The 25289-nt window shown below is 34.3% G+C and overlaps 1 protein-coding gene and 1 long non-coding RNA gene across 2 annotated transcripts; one reads left to right on the top strand and one right to left on the bottom strand.

Moving 5' to 3' along the window:
* The first annotated feature begins 1627 nt into the window (after window positions 1-1627).
* On the top strand, window positions 1628-15496 carry LOC114580287. Its single transcript, XR_003701644.1, has 3 exons — window positions 1628-1892; window positions 2523-2560; window positions 15324-15496. It is a non-coding gene; the product is annotated as an uncharacterized LOC114580287 (long non-coding RNA).
* LOC110113505 (cationic peroxidase 1-like) lies at window positions 13312-18014 on the bottom strand. The gene is made up of 4 exons (XM_020846126.2): window positions 17783-18014; window positions 16517-16708; window positions 14430-14595; window positions 13312-14267 (listed from the first exon to the last, which is right to left on the bottom strand). The coding sequence occupies exons 1-4, from the start codon at window positions 17996-17998 to the stop codon at window positions 13882-13884; spliced, it is 960 nt and encodes a 319-aa protein (XP_020701785.1). The 5' UTR covers window positions 17999-18014; the 3' UTR covers window positions 13312-13881.
* Between the last annotated feature and the right edge of the window lie 7275 nt (window positions 18015-25289).

Here is a 25289-nt window from a genome sequence, read left to right on the forward strand (position 1 = left end):
TGGAAGACCAAGCATTTCAACTCATTCACCGATAACTCCTCATTAAGCAAACTGCTGTCCTCAGAACAAATCTGTTGTTGCTGTAAAACCGAAGGCCAACCCTTTAAACAGCAATCCTTGAGCTGCCATTTCTTCTCAAAAAAGTCACAAAAAACCTTCTGAACTTGAACCTCATCTACTACCAAATTGTTGGACTCATCTTTGATTTGATTAATTCTATTCCCATTTCTACGAGCCGTTGCAAAATTGTGGAAAAGTTTAGAATTCATATCTCCTTCTTCATGCCATTTAGCTTTTGCTCTTTGGTTCCACCAAGTAGATAACCTTCTTAAAGTAACATTAAACTCATGTACTTTATTACGAAGCAATTTAAGATCAGCATGAGTCCAATTCTCCCCCAAAGCCTCCTTCCTTTGAAGATCAATAATCTCATTTTTCAGATTTTCCTTTAGAGTATTCAAGTCTTTGCATTTGTTTCTACTCCAAAAAAATAATGCTTTTAGAGTTCGGTTGGTCTTCTTCTGGAGCACTTCATTCTCATTACCCACATCCTTTTTGTATTAATTTGGTAAGTGGGATAAAATGTGTGGTGTTTACAAGGAAGGCTCTTTGGGTTCTAAATCGATTACTGATATGGTTCATGGTTTTTCTCATAAATTGTGGTTTACTCTTCGTTCTAGTAGCAGTCTTTGGGCTCATTTTATGTTAGCTAAGTATTGTAAGGGTTTGAATCCTTTAACTGCTCATTATAAAATTTCTGATTCCTCTGTTTGGAAGAGAATTTGCAAGATTAAAAGAGAAGCGGAGCTAAACATTCAATGGGGCATTGGTTCTGGAGATGTTTCTTTCTGGCAGGATAATTGGTTAGGCTTTTAATCCATTGACAATTTTTTTAAAGCTGTTACCATTGATAATATTAAAGTTAATGCTTTTTTTCTCAATGATATGTGGAATAAAGATAAACTGCTTGAGGTGTTGCATCAAGACTTTGTTGATTTGATTTTGAAAATCCCTTTACAGTTACATGAAAAAGATAAGATTCTTTTTAAGCTTTCCTCTACGGGTGTTTTTAATTTCAAGAACCTGTGGGAGTGTATTAGAGTTAAAGAGGAGAATTATCATATCTTTCAGAATCTTTGGCATAATACCATTCCTATTTCTTATTCTTTATTAGCCTGGAGATGACTTAAAGGCTACCTGCCGGTTGATAATAGACTATGGAAAAAAGGATTTTATCTTGTTTCTAAATGCCAATGTTGTGCTAATGTCTGTGCTGATATTGAGAATATTTATCATATTTTTGTTAATATTCCCATCGCTAGGTATGTTTGGTATCATTTCAGTAATTTGGCTGGTTTCAATTTATGCCATATCAATGAAACTTTAACTACTATTCTGACAAAGTGGTCCACTAAAGGTAAAGGTAATATTCATAACTTACTCCCTATCCTGATTATTTGGTTTTTATGGAAACAAGAAATGATTCTAAACATGAGGAGATTAAAATTAATGCTAATCTGATCATTACTAATATTAGAAACAAGGTGTTACAATTGCTCTCGGTTAAACTTATTTCCAGTAAGAATTTTAAAAATTGTAATATGTTTGCTGATTATTTTTCTTTAAATAGTGCCAATGTTGCTGATATTAGAAGGGTCCAGATTGTTAGATGGTTAAAACCTACGTTTCCTTTTGTTAAACTCAATACTGATGGCTCTGTTGGTGTTAATTCTGCAGGTATTGGTGGTATTATCCGTGATCATTTTGGTGATCCTGTGGAGGTTTTCTCTAGGCCCTTGAATCTTTGTTCTGTGTTATCTATTGAACTGTTAAGCTTAAATTGTGGGTTAGATCTCTGCAGAAGGTTGGGTTACCAGCATATCAACATTGAGGTGGATTCTAAAACTGTTATTCATGTTATTTCTGAGAATAATGTGTGTAACCCTCAAGATTTCTATACTATTAGAAAATTTAAGATGAAGATTAATGAGTTTACTTGTAATATCTCTCATATCTATCGTGAAAGTAACGTGTGTGCGGATTGGTTGGACAAACTTGGCTCCCAAAGTCCCAGCTTTAATAATTTATCTGTGATTAATCTGTCATCTCCTCTCAAAGGCATGATTTCTTTGGATAAATTGGATCTTCCTTATATTCGTCATGCCTAGCTCTGTTACTTCTGGTTTCTTAGCTCTGTTTTGTTTGCAGGTTAGTATCTATTTCTATAAATCTCTTATGGGGTTTCCTTATTTTTATATTCGTGTTATGGAATTTTTTGATCTCCTTTGGCTGGTGCTGGGGGTTAATCATTACTATTGTAAGCTTTTCTGCTCTATTTTTTGGTTGCCCATTTTCACTAAGGTGATTAGTAAGGAGATCTTTTATTATGGCTTATTAGATATCCAGGAGCCCATTAATATTCTTTTTGTCACTATGGCCGTCAGGATTATTAGTCTACTTTTTCTTATATTCCAACGTACTTATTTCTCTTCTAATACCCCATTTTGGAGAGTTTTTTGCAGGACTTTTTGGACGTTGGGGTTTTTGAGCTTCAATCAGTGTAACTCTCGCTTTACTTTTTATTCCCTTTGCATTGTCGTTTGTGTTTTCTGGTTTTGCAGGAAGTTTATGCTGAACGCTTTGATCTTTCACTTCCGATTTTTGGTTGTTATTGCTCTTCAGCACGGTTTTAATTTTCTGCTATACTGTATTTTTAGAAAAAGGATCCACCAGCTCGTAGGCTTTAATTTTATTTTTGACTGTAGCTCTTATGAGCATAGTGAGCTGGAGGATCCTTCTATGGACCTTGTAACCTATTTTTGTTATTAACGTAGGCCCCTACTGTGAGTTTTATCCAAAAAAAAAAAAAACTTTATATTACAGAAGATGATCCTTAAGACAGAATTTTTTTATTCGATATAGATTTTTAATATCCTTAGAGGTCATTCTAATATGCTAGATAATAATAATTCTAACCCAAGTTATAATGTAAGACATATTTTGTAGCTTTGGCTACACTTATTTGGACTATCTCGCACACTTCTTTTTATAGGCAAAGTATTACACATTTAGTGATTGTAATTCCTACATCCAACCCTTAAAATTTATGTCTAAAAAAATTGATGTATATTACCTTGATTTAAGATCATAAGGCCAACTTTGGATGATACAATTCATGATTATTAATAAAAACAACTCATGACTGAATTTATTCCCGTCGGAAAAAGTCGTTGGAATTTATTTTCCTATGCGGTTTTTACAGGCAAAATTTTTTTCACCGGAAATCCGCCGATAAATACAAAAATAGTCAGAAAATGATCAATTTCCGTCGAAAATTGCCGCCGGTAATAGGTGATTTTCCTCTAGTGGTTGATTCTGCTACTTTTGAATTAAGTGATTTCAAGTTTGATTTCTTGGAGATGATGAACCTATAAAGTTATGACTAAGGTTGTTTCTACCTTTTTCTAGACTTCTTACACCTCACCCAATATCCCTTTGAGCTTATTGTGTGCTTATTTATCCAGTCATTATCAATTTAATAACTTTAATTATATAGGATTTCTTTATGAAAAGAACATTATCTTACTTAGGTTATGGATTCATCCTCTATCTTATAAATTTACATATGTTAGAGCATAAACTGCACTATTTTATCAATAAGCTTTGATCATAACATTCCTTTTGATAACTAATAAAAATAAATTAATATGAATGTAAGCTTTCTTATCAAGAGTTGCTCTTAGAGAGGTCCGAAAGCATAATTAACATTAGGAAGCCTAGGCCCTTTGGGATATTTGGCAGCCCATATTCTCTTGATTTGACTTAACTTGACTTTGATGATATTGTTTCTTATTAGTATTTTACATGGTTAAAGATAAGATTTATTAGTCCAACCACATTAGAACTCTTTCCTATTTCTTATAGTGGAAATTCTTCTATGAAAAGAACAACTTTATATCATCATCTATTTTTTCCAGAACACTAATCAAAAGCAATAACGTTCACCTTAACTTTCTATGTGTGGCCATTATGATCAAACTTATTTCCTTGTTGACCATCTATTCTAAAATTATTCTTATGAAGATTCATCCCAATATAATTATTCAATTTTGGGATGGTTTGATTTGGTGCTACAGAGAGAGTCTATAAAGAAAGGTTTAATTTATTAATCAAGGTTATCTTGGTCTCTAGCAAAGCCTACATTTTATTCTTATGTTTTACCATGAATTTTTTAACATACTCTAGCCAATCCTCAGGTTTAATTTTCCTAATAGTTAGCTTCATACTAGTTAATTTAGTAGGTATGTGGTGCTACTAAGTTTATGTACTTATAAAGCAATTATCCAATCATATAATTTGATTAAAATATTACTGTGAAAGTGAACACTTATTGCAGTGAGAAATTATAAATGATGGAAAATGAATTGGAATTCGAACACAGGAAGAAAGCTACACTTACATAAAATTATAAGAAGCATCGTTGACTAATTAACACGTAAGTTGAAATTATGAAACTTACATTATAAGAAAATTGTCTATTTCCAATGGAATTTTCAGCGAATTTCAAACAGAATAATTTTTTTGTGGATTTTCCGACGGATTACGACGAAAAAATTAGCTAGTTTATGATGAAGAAATAAATTAGGGTTTAATGTTTGATTAATTCCTTACATCAAAGACACTAAATTATTTTTTGTGGAAGTCCCAAACTTATTGAAATTTGCTGTCCCTCAAGTAATATCTAATGGTAAAATATAAAAATGGGCAATGTAAATTTTGTAAACAAAACCTTAAAGAAATGGTTTGCTTTTCATATAATTGCCCTTAAACAAAGCAAAAAACTTTGTCAAACATGGAAATACACCATATTAAAAAGAGAATAAAATATATAAATGGAATTTACCTGAGTGCCAAAGTAAAAGAAGCATCCTCTTACATCAGTGTTTTTTTAATTTGTGGGAAGCTTTCAATGAAACCATTAAAGGTGTGCAATAATGGATTAGACTAGTGTAGTCAATATAAGGGATAGGTATCAATAAAGTGATAAGGGATCTCAAACTTGAGAGCCCTATATCTAACTTTTGGCGTTTTGTGCAGATGATCAAGGTGACTTCATCATTTAGAAACATATGAAATATTTATCTTAGGATGTCTAGACGTGATATGAAAATTCTCATGATTTTTTGAGGTCTTTGATAATTCTTTTAGGCTTGATAGCAAGACTATGTCTTGTAAGAACCTTCTAAGCTAGCTGCAAACCTCAAGTAGTATGTTTAACTTTAATCAATAGGTTTAGGGAGGGATAAAATTATGGAAACACTTGTGCAATGTAGGAGAATGGCTTTGCACTAGCTATGGTGTTTTTCGTAACTTTTCAATAGGTTTATGTTGCTTAAATACACAAGGGAATAAGAATAGATTATATTTGAACAAAATTTTGCCTACAACTCCTAGGTAAAAACTAGTTAGATTTTGGTGGGAGTAAAAGGAAGAAAATTTTGCTGAGATGGGCATAAATATTAGACAAATGATTCAATGGTGAGAAAATAAAAGAGTACATACAAAAGATAACCCAATCACTTAAGCAATTTGTTGAAAGAGATCACCAAATCCCCTTAATTTGGTTTACCACCAAGCTCCTAGTTTTTTGAAATAAATACTTTTTTTCAACATACTAACCATTTATTCATTTATCATTACAACAAATATGAAGGTCAACATAAAATCCTAGAGCAAATATGATAATTAGGGAAAAGAGAAGGGGCAAACCCCGTGTCTGAATGTAGGGGAAAAAAATGGCTATCCAATCATTAATGGAATATTTTAACAACTGATTTAATGCAATTAAACAATTTTTAATAATTTTATATAGTAGTCCCCACAAAAATTTAAACTTCAAATTTCAATAAAATTGAAAATTTCAAATTTCTGACTTAAATCTACAAAATTCACATGCACAAATACATACTCTTATAAAATAAAATTATAATTTTAAAATTTAATTATAAATAAATATTTTTAGTTTGATGTCTTCATCATGCTTTTGGTAATTAATCATGTTCTCTTTTTGCTCTAACTCATTCTAGTCGGTCAAAAACATGTTTTTGTTGCATTAACTAGTCTATAAGAAGCAAGAATCTAAATAAAGAAATGACAAGGACTTTTTTTTATAATTAAAACCCACAAAGGGGCCTATGCGTTAATTTCAAAAAATCGATTACAAGGTCTTTAAAAGGAACCTTCAGCTCACTACTGCTCAAAAGAGCTACAATAAAAAAGAAAATAAAGCCTATGAGCCAGTGGATCCTTATCCTAAGATTACAAAAATAATATAAAAGATTAAACGGGCTGCAAGGAGGCAGCACCCAAAAAAGGAAGCTCAGATGGAAACCGTTCAGCTCAAACTTCCTGCAAAAATTGAGGAAAGAAATAGATGCAAACAGAAACGAAATAGAAGAACTAACCTTAAAATCATTGAAGATCCAAAATTCAATCGAGTTAAGAAACCTGCAGGAAGAACTCCAAGCGCACAGCTTAGGGTAGTGATAGGTTAAACAGACATTATAAGACATAATATTCTTACCAATGCAAAATAATATAACATTAACCGAATAAAAATCCATCGGGATACTCCAGACAAAGATAAAGAACAAAAGCAGATCTTCCAACATATCACCCACCAAAGAAACATTTCTATCCGCCCTACCAATAGTCACACTACAGGTTATAATATTGGACTTCCAACCACCCAGGAAATAACTAATCTTAAAGATATTGCAAATGATGTAATAAAAAAACCTGTAGGTATGAAGAAACAAAAATCCATCAATCAACTTATTCTCAATCACAGAATACCCCGAACAAAACTGCTTACGAGGATGATTAAACTCAGAAATACAGGCCCTTAAGATAAAAGTAATGTAGCTAATAATCAACCATAAGTGATAGCAGGTATCTAAACAATGATTAGTGATCAAACACACAACACAGGCAGAAATAGCCAACAGACCTTATGATCAGAAACCTGCATAAGTGGAATCAGCCCACAGCAGCACATAAAGAGCACCACCAAATCGAAACTCAAAACAGTCCCCAAGCCACCATCGAAATGCAAAGGAAGGCAGGAGAAATTAGCAGAAATGGCAAAAAAAAACCAAAAAATAGGACTGGGGGAAGATGTAGCCATGAATAAACTGATAGTAAAAGAAATTAAAGGGACCAACAACATCAAAAACAGAACCAGCAAAATCAATGATGCTGAATATAAGGTTAACCACATTTGTCCATATTGATCAGACCACTTAGCAAAGAAGGAATACAGGAAATCTGAAATTCCTGCATAACATTAAGCTTACTGCCAAAGTTAGCCAGCCAATCCGCACATACACTTCCCTCCCAATAGATGTGAGATAGGGAGTAATTCATGTTAGAGAGAATATGATTAATTTTTCTAATGGTATAAAAATTATGGGGGTATCCATCCCCCTCCTTTTGAATGATAGAAATAACCATTTTAGCATCAATTTCAATATGAACCTACCTCATACCAGAATTTTGACATAAGATAATACCATTAAGTAATGCTAACAGTTCAGCAGAAAAAATAGTGCAAACAGGAAGAGGACCGACAAAAGCAGTAATAAGCTCCCCATTATGATTTATGAAGATTCCCCCCATGCCAGCAGCATGAGGACTAACCGAGCCATCAGTATTAAGCTTCACATAGGGGTAAGAAGGTTTTATCCAACTCACAACACGGTCGGTACCACCATTAGCAACATCATTAAACTGAAGGCCAAAAAGAGTAGCAATGTTTTTGTGGTTCTTAAAATTCTTGACAGTAAGAAGTTTGACAGAATGTAATTGGAAGATTTAGTTCTAACATTATCAATGATAAGCTGAGCATCCATGTTCTTACCATTATGCTTGGAATCATTCCTAGCTTTCCAAAGATATCACATGATTAAAATAGGTAAAAGGTTAAAAAAATGGCCATTCATGTCAGTATTCCAAAGGTTAAGCATCCCACCAACATCACAAGTATTTAAATTGCAATCTTTATCAGCAATGTTAAGAAAGTAGTACCACACTTTTTGAGCAATCAAACCGTCAATAAAAACATGATTAATGGTTTCACTACTAGTGCAACATTGGCACTTAGAAGGAAAACTAAAGCCTTTTTTCCACATAAGATTATCAACCAGAAGGAAACCTTTTAAACATCTCCAAGTTAAACTAGAGTAAGAAAAAGGGATGTTATAATGCCAAATCGAGGAGTAAATTTTAGACACATCCCTTTTAAATCTAATAACATTCCAAACCTTCTTCAAGCTAAATTACAATTAGAAGATAAACCATAAAGAATTTTATCCTTGATCTGCAAATTTAAAGGAATATCAATGATAATATTCACAATATCAGAAGGAATAATTTGAGCTAATTAGGTGGTATTCCAATTGCCGTTGTGAAAAAATTCCTTAACTTTCATATTAACAACAATGTTAGTATTAAGAAGATTGTCAATCGAAGAAATACCCAACCAGTTATCCTGCCAAAAAGATATGTCCCCTTTTCCAAGGCCCCAATGAATATACTGCTCCGCCTCCCATTTAATATTGCACAATCTTTCCAAACATTGGAATCCGAATTTCTACAAGCACAAACCAAAGGATTAAGATTTTTACAATATTTTGCATTCATAAAGTTAGCCCAAAGGCTATTCTTGGAACGAAAAGCAAACCACATTTTATGAGAAAAAGTCTGAGCAGTATCCAAAAAATTTTTGCAACCCAACGAACCTTCATTAAAAATACCACAAACTTTATTCCAAGAAGACCAATTAATACAAGACTTGTTGATTTTAGAGCCCCAAAAAAACTTATTAAACATACGTTCCATTATAGTACAGATCGTGGCAGAGGGTTGAAGAGTATAAAATATGAAAATTGGGATAGAATTCAAAACATTTTTAATCAAAATCAATCTACCACCAAAGGATAGAAAATTAGAAGACCAATTAAGAATTCTCTTTTGAATCATAGAAAAAATATTGTCAAACAAATGCTTTTTTTTCCTACCTCTATAAAGGGGAGTTCCAAGGTACTTAATAGGAAGAGATGTATAATTAAAACCACAAACCCTTTTAATCCCATTACTTCTAGCACGATTCACAGATTTACTCACAATAAAATTGCTTTTATCATTATTAAAATACAAACAACTCATACTTTGAAAGTTCACAAAAAACTGAAATAAAACTTTAACATTTTTAATGGCAACATTAGAGAAAATAATGAAATCATCAGCAAAGCTAAGGTGCGTGATAGGAAAACCGGCAGTGTTGTGAAAGTAAAGCAAAGGATGTCTAGCAAAAAGGTTATCAAGACCCCAAGATAGGTACTCGATAGCAATAATAAAAAGCACAGGTGAAAGAGGATCACCTTGTCTCAAACCATGCTCAGATTTAAAGAAACCATGATTACTACCATTGATGATAATAGAGAAATAGCAGTTTTCAATACTATTCTTAATAAGATGAATAAACGGTTGCTTAAAACCAAAAAGATAAAGAATCTCATAAAGGAATTGCCAGTTTAAGTTGTCATAAGCTTTAGAAATGTCAAGCTTATAGATAAGATTACCACCAGGGTTTTTAACATTAATATCATGAACCATCTCTTGAGCCAAAAGAATATTATCAAAAATATTCCTACCTTTCACAAACCCCATTTGATTAGAAGAGATAATACCTGGAAGGATGTTCATAAGCCTAGACGAAATGATTTTAGACACAAGTTTGTTAAAAAAAGAGCAAAGACTAATGGGTCTAAAATCATTCAAATCAGTGATAGATTCTTTCTTAGGTATAAGAACAATATTCGTAGAGGAAAAAAACTTGGGATAGGGATTACCATAAAAAAAATCCCTAACTGCATCCAAAACATCATCTTTTATAAAATCCCACGTTTTGTTGAAAAATTTAGTGGTAAAACCATCGGGACCGGCCACCGAGTCCCCATTCATAGTATTCAAAATATTCCAAATTTCCTCATCCGTAGGAATCTTAGTAAGCATAATATTATCACTATCATTAACCAAACAAGGAATAACTTTAGGATTAGAAATAGGAATAACAGCTTGAATTTTGTTAAAGACATTTTTAAAATGATCAACACCAGAATTAGCAATCGAAACATCAGTATCAAAAAAACAACCCTGCAAATCAGAGATATTGTGAATGTGGCTTTTAGTTCTGTTCCTATTAGCCAAAGCATGAAAAAAAGAGGTGTTCCTATCACCCTCCAAAATCCACTTAGTAGATGTTTTTTGTTTCCAAAAAACCTCCTCTTGATCATGAAGCTGAAATAAAACAATTTTAGCTTGGTCCAATAGAGAAAGATTGTCACTAGTCGGATTAGAAATATAAATATCATCTAATGCCAGAACTTTTCCTCAGCCTCCTTGATATTAGAAAAAAGATTTTTGAAAACATTTTTATTCCACCATCTGAGAACTTTCTTAAGTCTGCTCAATTTCATCCACAAACGATGCATACCTCTTATGTTATTATCAGGATAGATGATAGCATTCCAATTGTTGGAAATAACATTGACAAAATCAGAATGAGAAAGCCACATATTTTGAAATCTGAAAGCATTTTGAGTAAAAGTTTTATTCACAACAATAGTTAAAAGCAAAGGAGAATGATCATATAAAGTTCTGCTCATGTGCTGAACATGAGACATAGGGAAATCTCTTAACCACTCGTTATTGAAAAGAATTCTATCCAATCCCTTCCACATGGTAGACCGGTTCTAAGTAAAAGCACCACCAGTAAAACCAATATCATTTAAATTACAATTAGTAATCTTATTATTGAAATCTTCCATAGCACAAGTACTAGGAGGATTACCCCCAAGTCTTTCATTAGAGTTAGAAATAATATTAAAATCCCCCCCCACACACCAAGGTTTAGTAGAGGAAAGAGCCACACACACACACACACCAAGGTTTAGTAGAGGAAAGAGCAAAGTCAGTAAGAATATTCCAAAGAGGCAATCGACCGAATCTAGTGCAGGCAGCATACACAAAAGAAGCATTGTAATAAACATTTAAGCCATTGATTTGAACATTAACAATTTGAGCATAATTAGAGATGATATTGACATTAAAACTGTTATTCCAGAAAATCCAAATCTTATTAGAACAGTTAGCAAAATTCATATTAAAGCCCAAAAGAGAAGCAATACTAGCAATTTTATCCAAAGAAATAAAAGGTTCAAGAAGTATCAGCAATTAAATATTATGCACACGGCAAAGATTTCTAACCCGGATCCTGGAATCGGACCCACCAATACCTCTAACATTCCAAATAAGAGCATTAATCATTAGAAATTTTAGAAGATGTTTGAGCTCTAGTAGAACGGGGCGTGTCAGGAATAGGGATTTTAGCATTTTTCTTTTTGCTAACCTTAGTGTAATCTTCTTCAACAACCTGCTTAGAACCGCTACTACCAGGCACCGAGAGAGATGTGGGTAAGAGAATATTCCCAACCTTAATGGGAGAAAGACCGCCAATATTCTCAACCGCAATTTCCCCTTCTTCACATTCTTCCATCGAATCAGTTTCATCATCTGCCACAAGGTTTTCTTTATTTTGTAACATGGATTCAACAGAGATATAAAGGTTAGGACATTCATTTCCAGATTTACTATTATTATTACTGCTACACTTATCAGCTGAGTTATTGGAACAATCATTAACATCGTTGTCATTGGGGATATCCTTTAGAGGAGCTGGTCCAGTATATGGTATATTCGGCAAAGTATGGGCGGGATGTTTAACAACCCTTTCATTGAGCAAGTGGCTTTCATCAGCACCAAAATTTCTAGCCCTCTCAGGTGGGGAAATTGGTTCCTCCTGAACCATTTGGATCTGGTTTTTCGTGGCAACATCACCTTCAACTGTGTTTTTATCCATCTTTTGCCCCGCCGAGTTGCTGGAAATTTTCTTAAGATTAGGGTGGAGTTTAAAGCATTCAGCCACCGCATGGCCGTGTGTTTTACAGTGATTACAAAAATCTGGCACTTTTTCAAATTCGACTTTCTGAAGGTATCCGAATGCTTTAGAACCCACCCAAATCTCCTTTGCGTGTTTCTTCGTAATATCAACTTCAACTAATATCCTCGCAACAGAAGGTCTAGTCCTTGAAGCCGTGACCAGCGGCGTCCAAAAACAGATCCAAGCGCAAAAAGAACTTTCGCATTAAAGAAATGTAGTCTAAGGTTAGGGAAAGAGATCCATATAGGAACTATAGGAGATTCTTCCTTAACATCAAAAAAAGGAGTCCACTTCAAAATCCGCATTTGACAGTTTAAGATAAAATACGATCTACGCGCAAAAACACGGCTGTAATCAAGATCGTTAGATAGTTGTATGGCTACATGTTTTGAATCCAAAAGCCCCACAGAATAAAATCCAGAGAGTTTTAAACTACCAAAAAAGCACGTATAGAATACAGATTAGGTCTATGAAGATCAAATTTACCCACAAGAGTGAATTGAAATGGAGATGCAAGCTTAAGAACTTCTTCATCCGAAAGAAAAATAGCCGGCACACCATTAAAAGTAGACTGAGTTAATGAAGGAAGGGTATCACCTGCGGACGAGCCAGCAAGAACATCTTTGAAAGAATGAGACTTTGGCGGAGAAGAAGCTCCCGCTTCCAGGCTAAAAAAACCTTTGATTGGATCATTACCATTAGAGGCGACGTTACCCCAAGCAGTGGATGACGGATCCCCCATCGGAAACGTCAAGCCCAAACAGGGCAAGACGAAGAGAAGCCACCAGCACACCAAAGCTGGAGAGAAAAACAAGGATCACTAACAGGATCTGGCCGCGGGAGAGCAAAAACAAGCGGAGAATGGATGGAAACCTAAAATCGCCCGAGGCGGTGCTTAGGGTTTCCAGGAGCGAGAGGTGTAAAGTGTGAAATGACAAGGACTTGAGTGTAGATTTGATGATTGTGGTGTTAATAGCTTGCAATGATGGAAACTATAGGAATGAACAAGTGGCAACAAGTCTGAATAATTGTGAAGATGGATTTGATCTATTATGGTGACTTATCTGGCTATACAATATCGGGGCCTTGTGGATTTGATTTAGAATGGCTTAAAAAAAAGGGAAATAGTTTACAGGGTAAGCGGACCGGTGTATAGGGCTAAATGAGGGATGACAAACCCTTTTCCATAACATGTAACATACCTTGTTAGTTGGTTGAGTTCATTTTTAATTTTTAAGATTAGTGGTAAGTGCGAGAAGAAAGGTATCTTTGTGTGACGTAATCTTGTATTGTGATTATTTTTTAGTTTCAACTTCTCTATACAAGAGTATACTTAAGATATAGGTTCAATTCTCTTATTTTGTACACCACAGCAATATATAATTTATGTTATGGCTATATTTTCAAAGCATCACACATCTCTTATGAACATAATCGATCTTAGTTCAAATTGAGACACATATTTTCAAATATGTTTTGATATGTTTTATCTTATACTTTTGGGTTTATTTATATTGCCTCCCCAATTATTATTTTGGAAACTCTTATTATAATATGATAAGTATTCATCAAGCTACAAATGGTGAGACATTTCTCAACCAAATTTAAATATTGAATAATGATGGTGCATGTATAGTTATATAGTTATACTAATTCTAATAAACTAAATAAATAACCAACTCCATAAAATTTTCAAATAAATTTCAAACCAAGCATCGTACAGTAATATGATTACAAAGACAACTTAATTAAACACTAGAAGATGAATAAGCAAACATTGTTGGCAAAAGGTGCAACCCTGCTTAAGTTTATTTTCTATCTTAGTTTATTGTCCTGCAGTTGAGCCTGATCTCTCCCTGGATACCCGTAAGTGGGGTGATTGTCCCCATGTTCAAGATTGCGTTAGCAAAGTCTGTCCAAAAATAATTAGGATTTGTAGCGTAAGAACTCACAAGAGCATCAGTGGATCCATTATTGAAGAGCTGCTGGTCAGAGTGTAAAAGGCCCTCATTGTTTATTAGATTTTTGTAGTACTCATTGTCAAATACTGTTGGAGTCTGAAGATCAAGGGGCGAAAGATTGTCGTCTCCTCCGACGCTCGGACAACTGAATTTCAATGAGTTGGCGAATGAAGAGTCAATATTACTCTCATTATAGATCCGAGTTCGAAATGTGGTGCATCTTGCTTGACCAATTGTGTGAGCTCCTGCGGACAAATGTAAAATGAATTAGCAGAAGAACAATCTTGAACCGACTATAAACACAAGACCTGATGGACAATAACGTATTATATATTTCCCATGATGAAGAATTTTTTCTTAAGGATGGTTGTCTGTGTATGTGATTGAGTTGTTCAACTTTCTAATACCTGAGAGGGCAACCATGTCGGTAGTGGAGAGCCCTTTCTTAGCGTACGCTGAAATAAGAGTGTTGAGGTCTGATGCGGGGCTCGGAATGTCGCTGTTGGCTTCGCTCAAGCTTGCAGTTGTAGAATCTCTTCTCCCAAGTTGAACGTCCCATGAAGGGCCACCAAGCTGATAATGAAGGATAAATTTGTTTATATATTGGATGTAAACATACGTAAGTGACGATGTATCAAATAAAATTTTTTTTTGGGACATTTAGGTCATTTAAGGCAAATTCACACACACAACGCATACACATGGACTCGAACCTTGGACCTCTTAGTTGGAAGCCTAAGCTTTCAAACAATAGGACAAGGAGAGTTGTGTATCAAATAAAATAGATTTATATAAGTCTCTTCAAATGAAATACAAATTTTTTTCTTAAATGAAATGTTTGTCGCTTAATTTTTTTAAACAGTCGAAAAACTCGTCAAATGCACGAGAATTAATGGTGAACGTCATATATTAAACTAAATAATGTCCCATTAGTCACGAGTCCGACTGGCTTATCAATGCATGTTCTAGCAACAGCTAGTATCTATCGTTTTTTTTTTAAAGGAAAAAATGACTACAGTATTATCCTACATTATTAATTAACTATCATCATTCCACTCATCATAAAAACAGTTCAACATCCGAGGAACTACTATCGTGTTTTATGATATATATATTTTTGGTCATTTAGGTTAATTAAAATAATTTCAGATAGTAGTCATATTTTTCTCAATCTTATTGATAATTGGCTCGGCAGTGCGTCTAATTATATAGGTAATGATATCTGCCTTTTAACCATCTTAACCTATATTTTCCATACTACTTGCTTTCTGCTCGTTGTTAATAGTATCTCTTTCTTGCAGGTTTTTCGGCTTGCTGGTGTTGGTTGCAAGATAAATTTTTTTGTGAGGAAGATGATGCTGCTGCTTTGATCTGAATCGTTCTTTTTTGGGTACCGGCTCCTTGCCGCCCTCACTTGTTATTAGGTTATCTTGTATTTTTTCTTAGTGGGAATTATCGGCTATTAGGTTTTTTATTTTGGTTTGTTTTTTCTCTTTGGAGAGGTTGTGAGCTGAAGTTTCCACTTAATGACCTTGTAATTTTCTTTTTAATTAATGCATAGGCTCATTTATGAGCTTTATTAAAAAAAAAAAAATTATGCACTCATAACATATACAAGATTCGAGTCAAAAATCTCTTGGTTGGTAGTCAAATTAAGCGCCCAATGAACAAATTAAGAGCTCCTAGCCAACAAATCAAGATGAGCTATATGTTTACCATAACTTTGAAGATAAGATTTGAAGAGAATTTCTATTTTGAAGTAAAATTCAGTGCCCTATAAACTTTTGTTAATTGGCGTATTGTGCTGGAATCTATAGACTTGTTATGGCATATTTTTAAGAGTTTATCAAGTCATGATTATTCCAACTAATTCTATTTAAAAACTATACTTGTTTGTCATCACTTTATTTGAATAATCAATAACTCATTTACCGAGTCGATTTTCCTAGACTTTTGAGTTTTTTTTTAAGCATTTCCATGTTTACTTTTGAATAAAAAATGAGGTACTCGTACAATTATCTTATACCTAATTTTGACAAAGAAATAAAATAAAAACTTGTATAAATGATGTGATGACACTAACGCGGCCTAGCTTCTTCATTCATTCTTCCTTTCTTTATAAAACTAGAAAATGTGAAATATTCAAATTTTCACCATTTTTCGGTCACAATGTGGGTTTCATCATAATTATTCTAACAATTCCATAAAATAATACTTCATATATGAATTTTTTTCCCAGAACTTTAGGTGAATCAAATCATATATATATATATATATATATATATATATAAATTCAAATCAATTACCTCTTAATTAGCAACATAAACTCTCAATCAATAGGTTCAAATTGCATGTATAAACATTAAGACTGTTCAAAATTTAAAATTTATTTTATTTCATCTTAAGAAGCACTCATAATTTTGTTACCGATCAGTGTTCTAGTTTGAGAACATAATATATATAATTGAAAGGAATTTGTATATAGTTTACTTACAGCAACTACAGAGTCCCGAGCAGCAACGGCTAGAATGTCAGCACAGGAAACCGTTTGATTGCAGATAGCTTCAACCTGGCTTTTTATTGTGTCAACCACATCAAAACCCCTCACTGAGTTAGCATTTGGCCCTGCAGTCTTCTCACCAGTGAAAGTTGAAGTATCATCCAGCAAAATTGACCCATCACAACCCTATCATTGTTTCATTGCATTCAATTGAAATCAGTAAAGCAAAATATTATTTGAAATATTCCCCATATAAATGCTTCTGTTATTCATAATTCTAAAATTAGAGTGTCTTCAAAATATCATATAACTAGAACCTTCAATGCATGCAATCTATTTAAATGAAAATTATGATAATTGTTAATATTTTCAGAAGAAAAAAGAATACGGAATATAACATTATAGTAATAAGATAACTTCTCATAATAGTAATGACCACAACGCGGAAGCATATATTATTTTTAAACGTTTGTAATACAAACTCATGATGATTACCTAACCTTCGTTTCCATTACATCAAAAAAGTATTAAATATTGATACTGATAGGGAAGAGAGAGAATGAGAGTGTGGGTTGGGGAAGCGTAACAGAAAGTATTAGTGGATATTACTGATGATTCTTACATATAAGATAGAGAAGAGAGAGTTTAAAATTATATTAGTATATATATATATATATATAGAGAGAGAGAGAGAGAGAGAGAGAGAGAGAGAAAGAGGAACTTTTATTTGGTCCGATAAACGTACGTAGAGCTACGTTCGGTCGGCACTAAGATCGCAGGCACAAAACGAGAAATACCGAGCAAATACCGAACAATACCAATAATAACAAGAAATATCATTATGTGAAGACAAAATACCAAGTAATACCGAGCAATACCAAGCAATACCGAGTAATACCAAAAAATACCGAGTTTTCTCTAGAAAAACTCGGTATTTTTTGGTATTACTCGGTATTGCTTAGTATTACTCGGTATTGGTCTTCCCAGAGCAGTATTCCTCATTATTATCAAACAATACCTACCAATACCAACCAAATACCGACCAAAAACCGAGTAACAATCCTCTGACCGAATGTAGAGCTACGTCCGGTCAGAGGACGTAATAAAAGTTCCAGAGAGGGGGGGGGGGGGGGGGGGGGGGGGGGGATATTTGGATCGTTGATTATTGAAAAAGGAGATTTACGCTTAGTATTCCCCAAGAATTATTAATTGCAAGTTCCTCATAACCAAATGCGTTGCATAAGGACATATTTTACGTACTTGGACAAAGCAATCATGGAAATGAAGCCGAAGCAACGAAGCCCCCATTCTTTGCTCATTAGCCACCGCAGCATCTACAGCTGCTTTGATGGTGGAGAGAGCATTAGGGCACGAAGTGTCGTAGAATGTTGACGATAGCTGAGCTGAGGCTATTGCTAAAACTAAGAGAAACATGGACAAGGCCAAAGAAGAAGAACTGAGAGAGTTTGAAGCCATATCTACTAACGCAAGAGCTGGAGATATAACTTGCTTGGATGATGTGGGAGAGGCAGTTCCCTTTGTGATGTATTTATAAAGCACACGACCCTTCTTCATAATATATAACAATGCATCTGAAGTCAAGGACGCTTTAATAAACATATAAGAGAGAGAGAGAGAGAGAGAGAGAGAGAGAGAGAGAGAGAGAGAGAGAGAGAGAGAGAGAGAGAGATTCAGCACAAATGCGGCATTCGGTTTATTGAAAAAGTCTTTATCTACCGAGAATCCAACTTGTTTAAGAAGAAAACTTAATTAATGCCCAAGCCCTTCAGAGAAGATGTCAAAGCCATCTTCAAAACTTTTATCAAGTTTTTTTGAAGGAAGATCTATAGAACAAATCAAGGTTTTCTGCAAGTTTAAAGACATTTTTAAAAAGATTTGAAGGAAATACATTATTTTGTTGACCCTAATTCTTGCATTTGTTTAGTAGCATCAAGCTGGACCGCGTTTAATCATAACGATTTGTTAAGTAGAGGCAGACTCGGCAGCGAGTCTATTGGTTAGGGTTGATATTTGCAGATAAGAAATGATGAAGAGCAAAAATATTCTTCCATAACTGTCCTTTATATGTATATTTAATCACAAGATTGGCAAAGAATAGGAAGGCTTTGTTGACCTTATTTTTAAAGAAAACCTTCAATAGACAAATGCTTCGCACTTGCACAATTGGTAATTTTTTTTTTTAATTAAAACCCACCAAGGGGCCTACGTGTTAATATCCAAAAATCGGTTACCAAGGTCCATAAAAGGAACCTCCAGCTCTCTAATGCTCAGAAGAGCTACATCAAAAAATAAAATAAAACATGCGAGCTGATGGCTCTTTATGCTAGTAGTTACAAAAAAACCTAAGAACATTCTAGGTATTCAAGAGAAAAGAACCCAAAAAAGGAAGAAGAAGATACCAATGATCATATCAGTCTTCCTGCAAAAATTGTAATTAGCCTTCCCACAGCTCCAAAAAGTAGTGGTCCCTCTGCAATCATTTAAGCAGCACATACGAAGACGAAAGTTCTGCACAAAAACAACCCTCCAAAGAAAACTGATTATATGACAAGTATACTTGGATAATTGATAGAAGGACTTACAGGTAATGTAAGATAAGAGATAAAAGGGCAAAAAAACGTCCCTAATGCCAAAGGCAGAAGCCTCAGTGAGCTTAGATAATAAATCATAGCACCAGCACAGAGTCATCAGCCTAGAATTACACACGGCTAAGTTTAAAGAAAGAGCCCAAAAAAGGTTCAAATGAAGTAGATACTGTAACACAATATTCAAAGCAAGTAACATAATGGGGTGATTAGCATTAAAGGCATTCCAAGCCCAGTTCTTAGTATCCTCCCTGATGCAGAAATAAGATCCCAGTAAAAAACACTTGCCATTATGCGAATAGGGAGAAACCAGGAAAATACGCACAGAATCAATCCCATAATCCAAATTCATTAAAATTAAAGGGGAAAGGTCAAAGGAGAAGCTCACCCAACAAATACAAAACAAATGAAGGACAGGACAGAAGACCAGCTTACCCAAAAACTTCATACTACGGCGCCCAAAGAGAATACAGTTACCAGACTTAAAGGTAATAACACAAGAAAACCCATTGAAAAAATAGCAAAACAGAACCAAGAGTTTCCAGTTTAGATGAATCCCAAACACGTCAAAACAACAAATCTAAGCATTAACCCAGAAACATTTAATACCAGGATAACAGAGATACATAGCGAAAAAAATCCAAACCGCATCAACCTGATTAGGATCCAGAGAGCCTAGGATCCCATAATCGAAGCAGCTCCCAAACCGAACATTGAGAAAATGAAACATAAAGTGATCCCAAGGAAAAAGAATCCCCCAATAGTGCAAAACAACAGAAAAATCACAGAGTAAAATCTTAGAAAAACCCCCACCACAGAAAACAGGACAGGAGACGCAATTAACACAATAAAGCACAACATGAACGAAGAACAGTAAAAAAGAAAAAGTAGCCTAATGCACACGAATATAAGGATAATTCAAACGATCTAATCTAGCAAGACCTTTAGCTTCAGTAGAAAGATTGTGGTCATCATACTCAAAATTAACAAGAGTACACCCCCTTTTGGCAAGAAAATCGGCCACCGCATCCCCTTCTCGTAAGATATGAGAATTTTAAAAAAGGAAAGAGACAGGCAATGTTTAATATCTCTAATTTTATAAAAGTTTTTAGAATTGGCAGAAGAGTGGCCTTTAATGTAATGAATAATTAGCATAGCATCCACTTCAACCCAAAGATTATCAATCCCAATAGACTTACAGAGCTTAATCCCATGCAAAAGACTCTCCAATTCAGCCTGAATGGCATTAATAACATTTGAAGGACCCACATAGGCCTTAATGACCAAGCCTTTAGTATCCCTAATAATGCCACCACACCCAGAACCAACAGTATTATAAGCACCATCCGTATTGAGTTTAAAATAACTCGCCATAGGTTTAGTCCAATAAATGATTCTATTGTTAGAAACAGCAACAGTAGAATTGAAATTCAACCCAAATTCATGAAGCAAGTGATGGCAACCTTTGAAAGAGTCGTTCTTAAGAAGCTTAGCCACAAATAACTGATAAGTTTTATGCTAAATTTTAGAAATGATAGTATTCACATCCATTTTTTCATTCTCATATTTAGAGGCATTCCTACTCTCCCAAATATACCAACAAATCAAAATAGAAATAATATTGCGAATATGAATTTTGAGCTTAATAAACCATTCGGTAAGAACCTCATTAATGGGAGTGCAATGAAAATTAGAAAAAACTTTGAACAAATTGTCAAAATAAATCCAAACTTTCATCGCTATGGGGCCCTTGAAAAAAAACATGATGTAAACTTTCAATATAATAGCAGCATTGACATTTAGACACAATAAAAAGGCCTTCCTTAATAAGCAAGGAATCCACATGAAGATAACTGTGCAATATCCTCCAAACCAAAAAGGAATAAGTAGTGGGAATACTAGCATGCCAAAAAGAAACATTAAAGAAATTAGTCGGCATATGATGCTTAATTAACTTCCAAACATGTTTTGTGCTAAAATTCCCATTATTGGAACAAGTGGACAAGATGCAATCATCCATTTCCAAATAGATAGTAATATTCACAATTAATTTGATAATGAAATCAGGCAACAAAGTGTAAATTAAATTCATGTTCCAACTGTCATTGATAAAAAATTCTTTAAATTTTAATTGAGATATGGAACGAGTATATAAAATATTATCAATAGAGAAATTACCCAATCATTTATCTTGCCAAAAATAAATATTACCACAACCTAAACCCCATTGAATGAACTCCTCAGCTTCCCATTTAATGTTGCATAATCTTTTCCAGTTAGGAGAATCACCCAATTTGAAAGAGCAATTTAAAGGATGCTTCATCCCACAATATTTAGAAACCATAAATTTAGCCCAAAGACTCTTCTTAGCTCTAAAATTAAACCGAAGTTTATGATTGAAGGTATGAGCCATATCTTGTATAGTTTTGAACCCTAGTTTTCCCTCTTCCATAGTACCAAAACAATTCTTCCAAGACCCCAACAAAATAGTATTAGAACCAGCCTTGGATCCCCAAAGAAATTTGTTGAAAAAAACTTCCAACCTTTTAGAGACATTAATAGTCGAAGCCACAGTATGAAGCAGAAAAATAGGAATACAACAAAGAACGTGTTTAATAAGAATAAGTCTACCACCATGGGATAAGTAATTGAAAGCCCACAAAATAAATTTCTTTTGAATGGTAGTGAAAATGTCATCAAATAAAAAAGAACGTTTTCTACCTTTAAATAAAGGAGTGCCCAAGTATTTCATAGGAAGGGAATTTATCATTAAACCAATTTTTCTCTCAATACTGTGAATGCGAGAAGTAGAAATTGATTTAGCAGTAAAAAAGGAGCTTTTGGTTTTATTGAAAGTTAAACCACTAATGTTCTGAAAATTCTCAAGAAACCTAAAAAGTTTTTGAACATTCCGAATAGAACCATTAGAGAAAATAATGAAGTCATCTGCAAAACTCAGATGAGTTAAAGGCATAACACCCCCTGTTCGAAAAAACAAATTAGGATTCATTCTGAAAAATTGGTTCAGGCCACGAGATAAAAATTCCATAGCAATAATGAAAAACGCAGGAGATAGGGGATCACCCAGTCTCAGACCATGAGAAGAACAAAAAAAGCCTTGAGATTTACCATTAATAATGACAAAAAAATAACATAATTCTATGCTATTTTTAATTAATCTAATAAATTGAAAGTTAAAGCCAAAAAAATGTAAAACAGCATAAAGAAAATCCCAATTAAGATTATCATAGGCTTTGGTTATGTACCCAACATCGATTATTAGTTTTGGACTTTAAGATAAAGGGGCATAAAATAAAAAATAAACAATGGAGAAAAAGGATTCATGTAGTCGACCCCACGTAGTGGGATAAAGGCTTGATGTTGTTGTTGTTGTTGTTGTATAGGCTTTGGTTATGTCCATTTTGAAAACAATGTTCCCGCCAACAACCTTTTTCTCTAAATCATGAATTAATTCCTGCGCAAGCAAGATGTTATCAAATATAGATCTGCCTTTAACAAAACCCGATTGTTCCAAAGAGATTATTTTAGGAAGAATTAAAGCAAGTCTTCCCATTAAAATTTTAGAGATCAATTTATTGAAAAACGAACATAAGCTAATAGGCCTATAATCATTCCAAGAATTAATGTTTTGAGCCTTAGGAATGAGAGCAATAGAAGTGGTGGTGAAAAACTTTGGGTACTTAGAGCCGCCAAAGAAATCAGACACAACATTAAAAAGATCCTCCTTAATAATTTCCCAAGCTTTTTGGAAAAATTTATTATTAAAGCCATCGGGACCAGCAACAGATCAGCATTCTTGCTATTTAAATTTTCCCAAATTTCATCCATAGAAGGATTCTTACTGAGTAAATTGTTCTCCTCCTCAGAAATAAGAGCAGGAATAAAAGAGAAATCAGTGTCCAACATGGTTGAAAAATTAGAATTAAAAAGATTAAAAAAGAATTCGGTCCCCGAAAAGGCAATAGCCTCAGGATCTTCAATAATATCCCCCTCCAGTAAAGTGATTTTATGAATATATTTACTAACTTTGTTGTGATTAGCAATATTATGAAAAAATGTAGTGTTACGATCACCTTCCACAAGAAATTTACAATAAGCCTTTTGCCTCCAATAAACTTCTTCCTTTTCCTGCAATTTGTATAAGATAGTTTTAGCATCATTAAGAAGAGACAAGTTATTAGAGGAAGAATCATTCATGAAATTCAACTCAGCTTTGTTCACATCATCCTCCGCCTTTAAAATGTTAGTGAAAATATTCTTAAAGACACATTTATTCCACCAAGCAAGCAATTGCTTGAGTCTCTTAAGTCTAAACTAAAATCTAACCATACTAGACACATTATCCGAGGGAGAAAGGGGTAGCTCCCAATTATTTTAACAATTTGTAAAAAAGGAAGCATCTAGAAGCCACATATTTTGAAATCTAAAAGGAGAAAAAGTGTTAGTTTTGGCGTTAGAAAAACTTAAAAGCAAGGGAGAATGATTGGAAAGAGTACGGGTTAGGTGAATAACATGAGAAATAGTTAATCCAAAAATTATTAAACAGAATGTGATCAAGTCTTTGCCACATAACACCTTTATTCCAAGTAAAAATATTACCAGAAACCCCAATATCATGAAGATTGCAATGCCTTATCATATCATTAAAATCCTCCATATTGTTAAAATTGGGAGGCTTACCCCCTATTCTTTCATTGGGATTGGAGATGCAATTAAAATCTCCCCCAACAAGCCAAGGGCCATTCACCGTGGAAGCAAAATCATTAAGTTGATTCCACAGAATTTTCCTCCCAACTCTAGAGCAAGCCGCGTAAATAAAAGATGCAAAGCAAGTAGTTTGATTAAAGAGAAAATTTATATGAACAACTTGAGGTAAATCAACAATGACATTTAAAGAGACTGAATAATTCCAAAAAAGCTAAATTTTATTAGTATAATTGCTGAATAAGCAATCGAAACCAAAATAACGCTTAACAGAATCAATCTTATTAGCAGCAATCAAGGCTTCAATCAAAACAAGCATTTGAATACCATGAATCCTACACAGGCTTTTGACTCTATCATTGGAAAGAGAACCACCCACACCCCTAATATTCCATAAGAGAGCTTTAACCATTAGCGAAATGGGTAGAAGATCAAGTGATTCTTGGGGTACTAGTAGAAATACCCTTAGTATTCTTGCTTTTCTTTTTAGAATAGGAATTGTTCCCAACTTCAATAAATTTGTTCTTCTCTTTGGACGGAGACATAGATTTGGTCGGATCCTTCAATTCTTCTATAGGAATCCAAATTTCAATGTTACCCACTTCACCTTCCTCCAACTCCTCATTACTACACCTTTTGCCAATCAATTGTTTAGAAGAAGTGTTTGTTGAGTCTAGTAATTAGGTTGTTAAGCCTAAGTTAATGTCCCAAGGCTACCAAGAGAGTGGGTGAATTGGTAGTTTTAAAAATTTTAATCCCTCTTTGAATTTAAGTTGAACCGAAATGAAAATTTTTCTTTTAAGTTTTTCTAGAAAATGTTTTTCAACCACAGAGTTCTTAAAATTAAAATTAAAATACGGAAACGTAAAAACTGTAAAGTAAATGACACCAGATTTATAGTGGTTTGGTCTATAACCAGACCTACATCCACTCCCCAGAGGCACCCTCTGAGTATTGCACTAATACCAATAGTGACTCTCCTTTTGCACCCACAGCAAGGCGGAGAAGCCTTTACAACATACTCTTTTCACCACTACCCGATGCGGCAAAGAACCGTCATCCTTTTACACAATCCCCAGTGTTGACAGAGAACCGTCCGTCCTTTCACACTCTCCTAGTGTGGGCAGAGAACCCTTTGGCTGTTCACACTCTCCAAGTGTAGGCAGAGAACCCTTCGGCTGTTCACACTCTCCAAGTGTAGGCAGAGAACCCTTCGGCTGTTCACACTCTCCAAGTGTAGGCAGAGAACCCTTCGGCTGTTCACACTCTCCAAGTGTCGGCAGAGAACCGTCCGTCCTTTCACACCATCCCCAGTGTTGGCAGAGAACCGTCGTCCTTTTACACTCTCCTAGTGTGGGCAGAGAACCCTTCGGCTGTTCACACTCTCCAAGTGTCAGCAGAGAACCGGATCTCCTTGACAGATATTCTCACAAGAA

The sequence above is a fragment of the Dendrobium catenatum genome, unplaced genomic scaffold (assembly GCF_001605985.2).
Source record: "Dendrobium catenatum unplaced genomic scaffold, ASM160598v2 fragScaff_scaffold_920, whole genome shotgun sequence".
In the NCBI taxonomy this organism is placed as follows: Eukaryota; Viridiplantae; Streptophyta; class Magnoliopsida; order Asparagales; family Orchidaceae; genus Dendrobium; species Dendrobium catenatum.

Excerpts from the sequence above, each read along its gene's own strand:
- LOC110113505 (XM_020846126.2), bottom strand. The coding sequence starts at position 17,998 with ATGGCTTCAAACTCTCTCAGTTCTTCTTCTTTGGCCTTGTCCATGTTT. Across the intron at positions 16,709-17,782 it reads TCCATGATTGCTTTGTCCAA|GGTTGTGATGGGTCAATTTT; the intron begins GTACGTAAAATA and ends AAACAATGATAG. Across the intron at positions 14,268-14,429 it reads CGACATGGTTGCCCTCTCAG|GAGCTCACACAATTGGTCAA; the intron begins GTATTAGAAAGT and ends ATTTGTCCGCAG.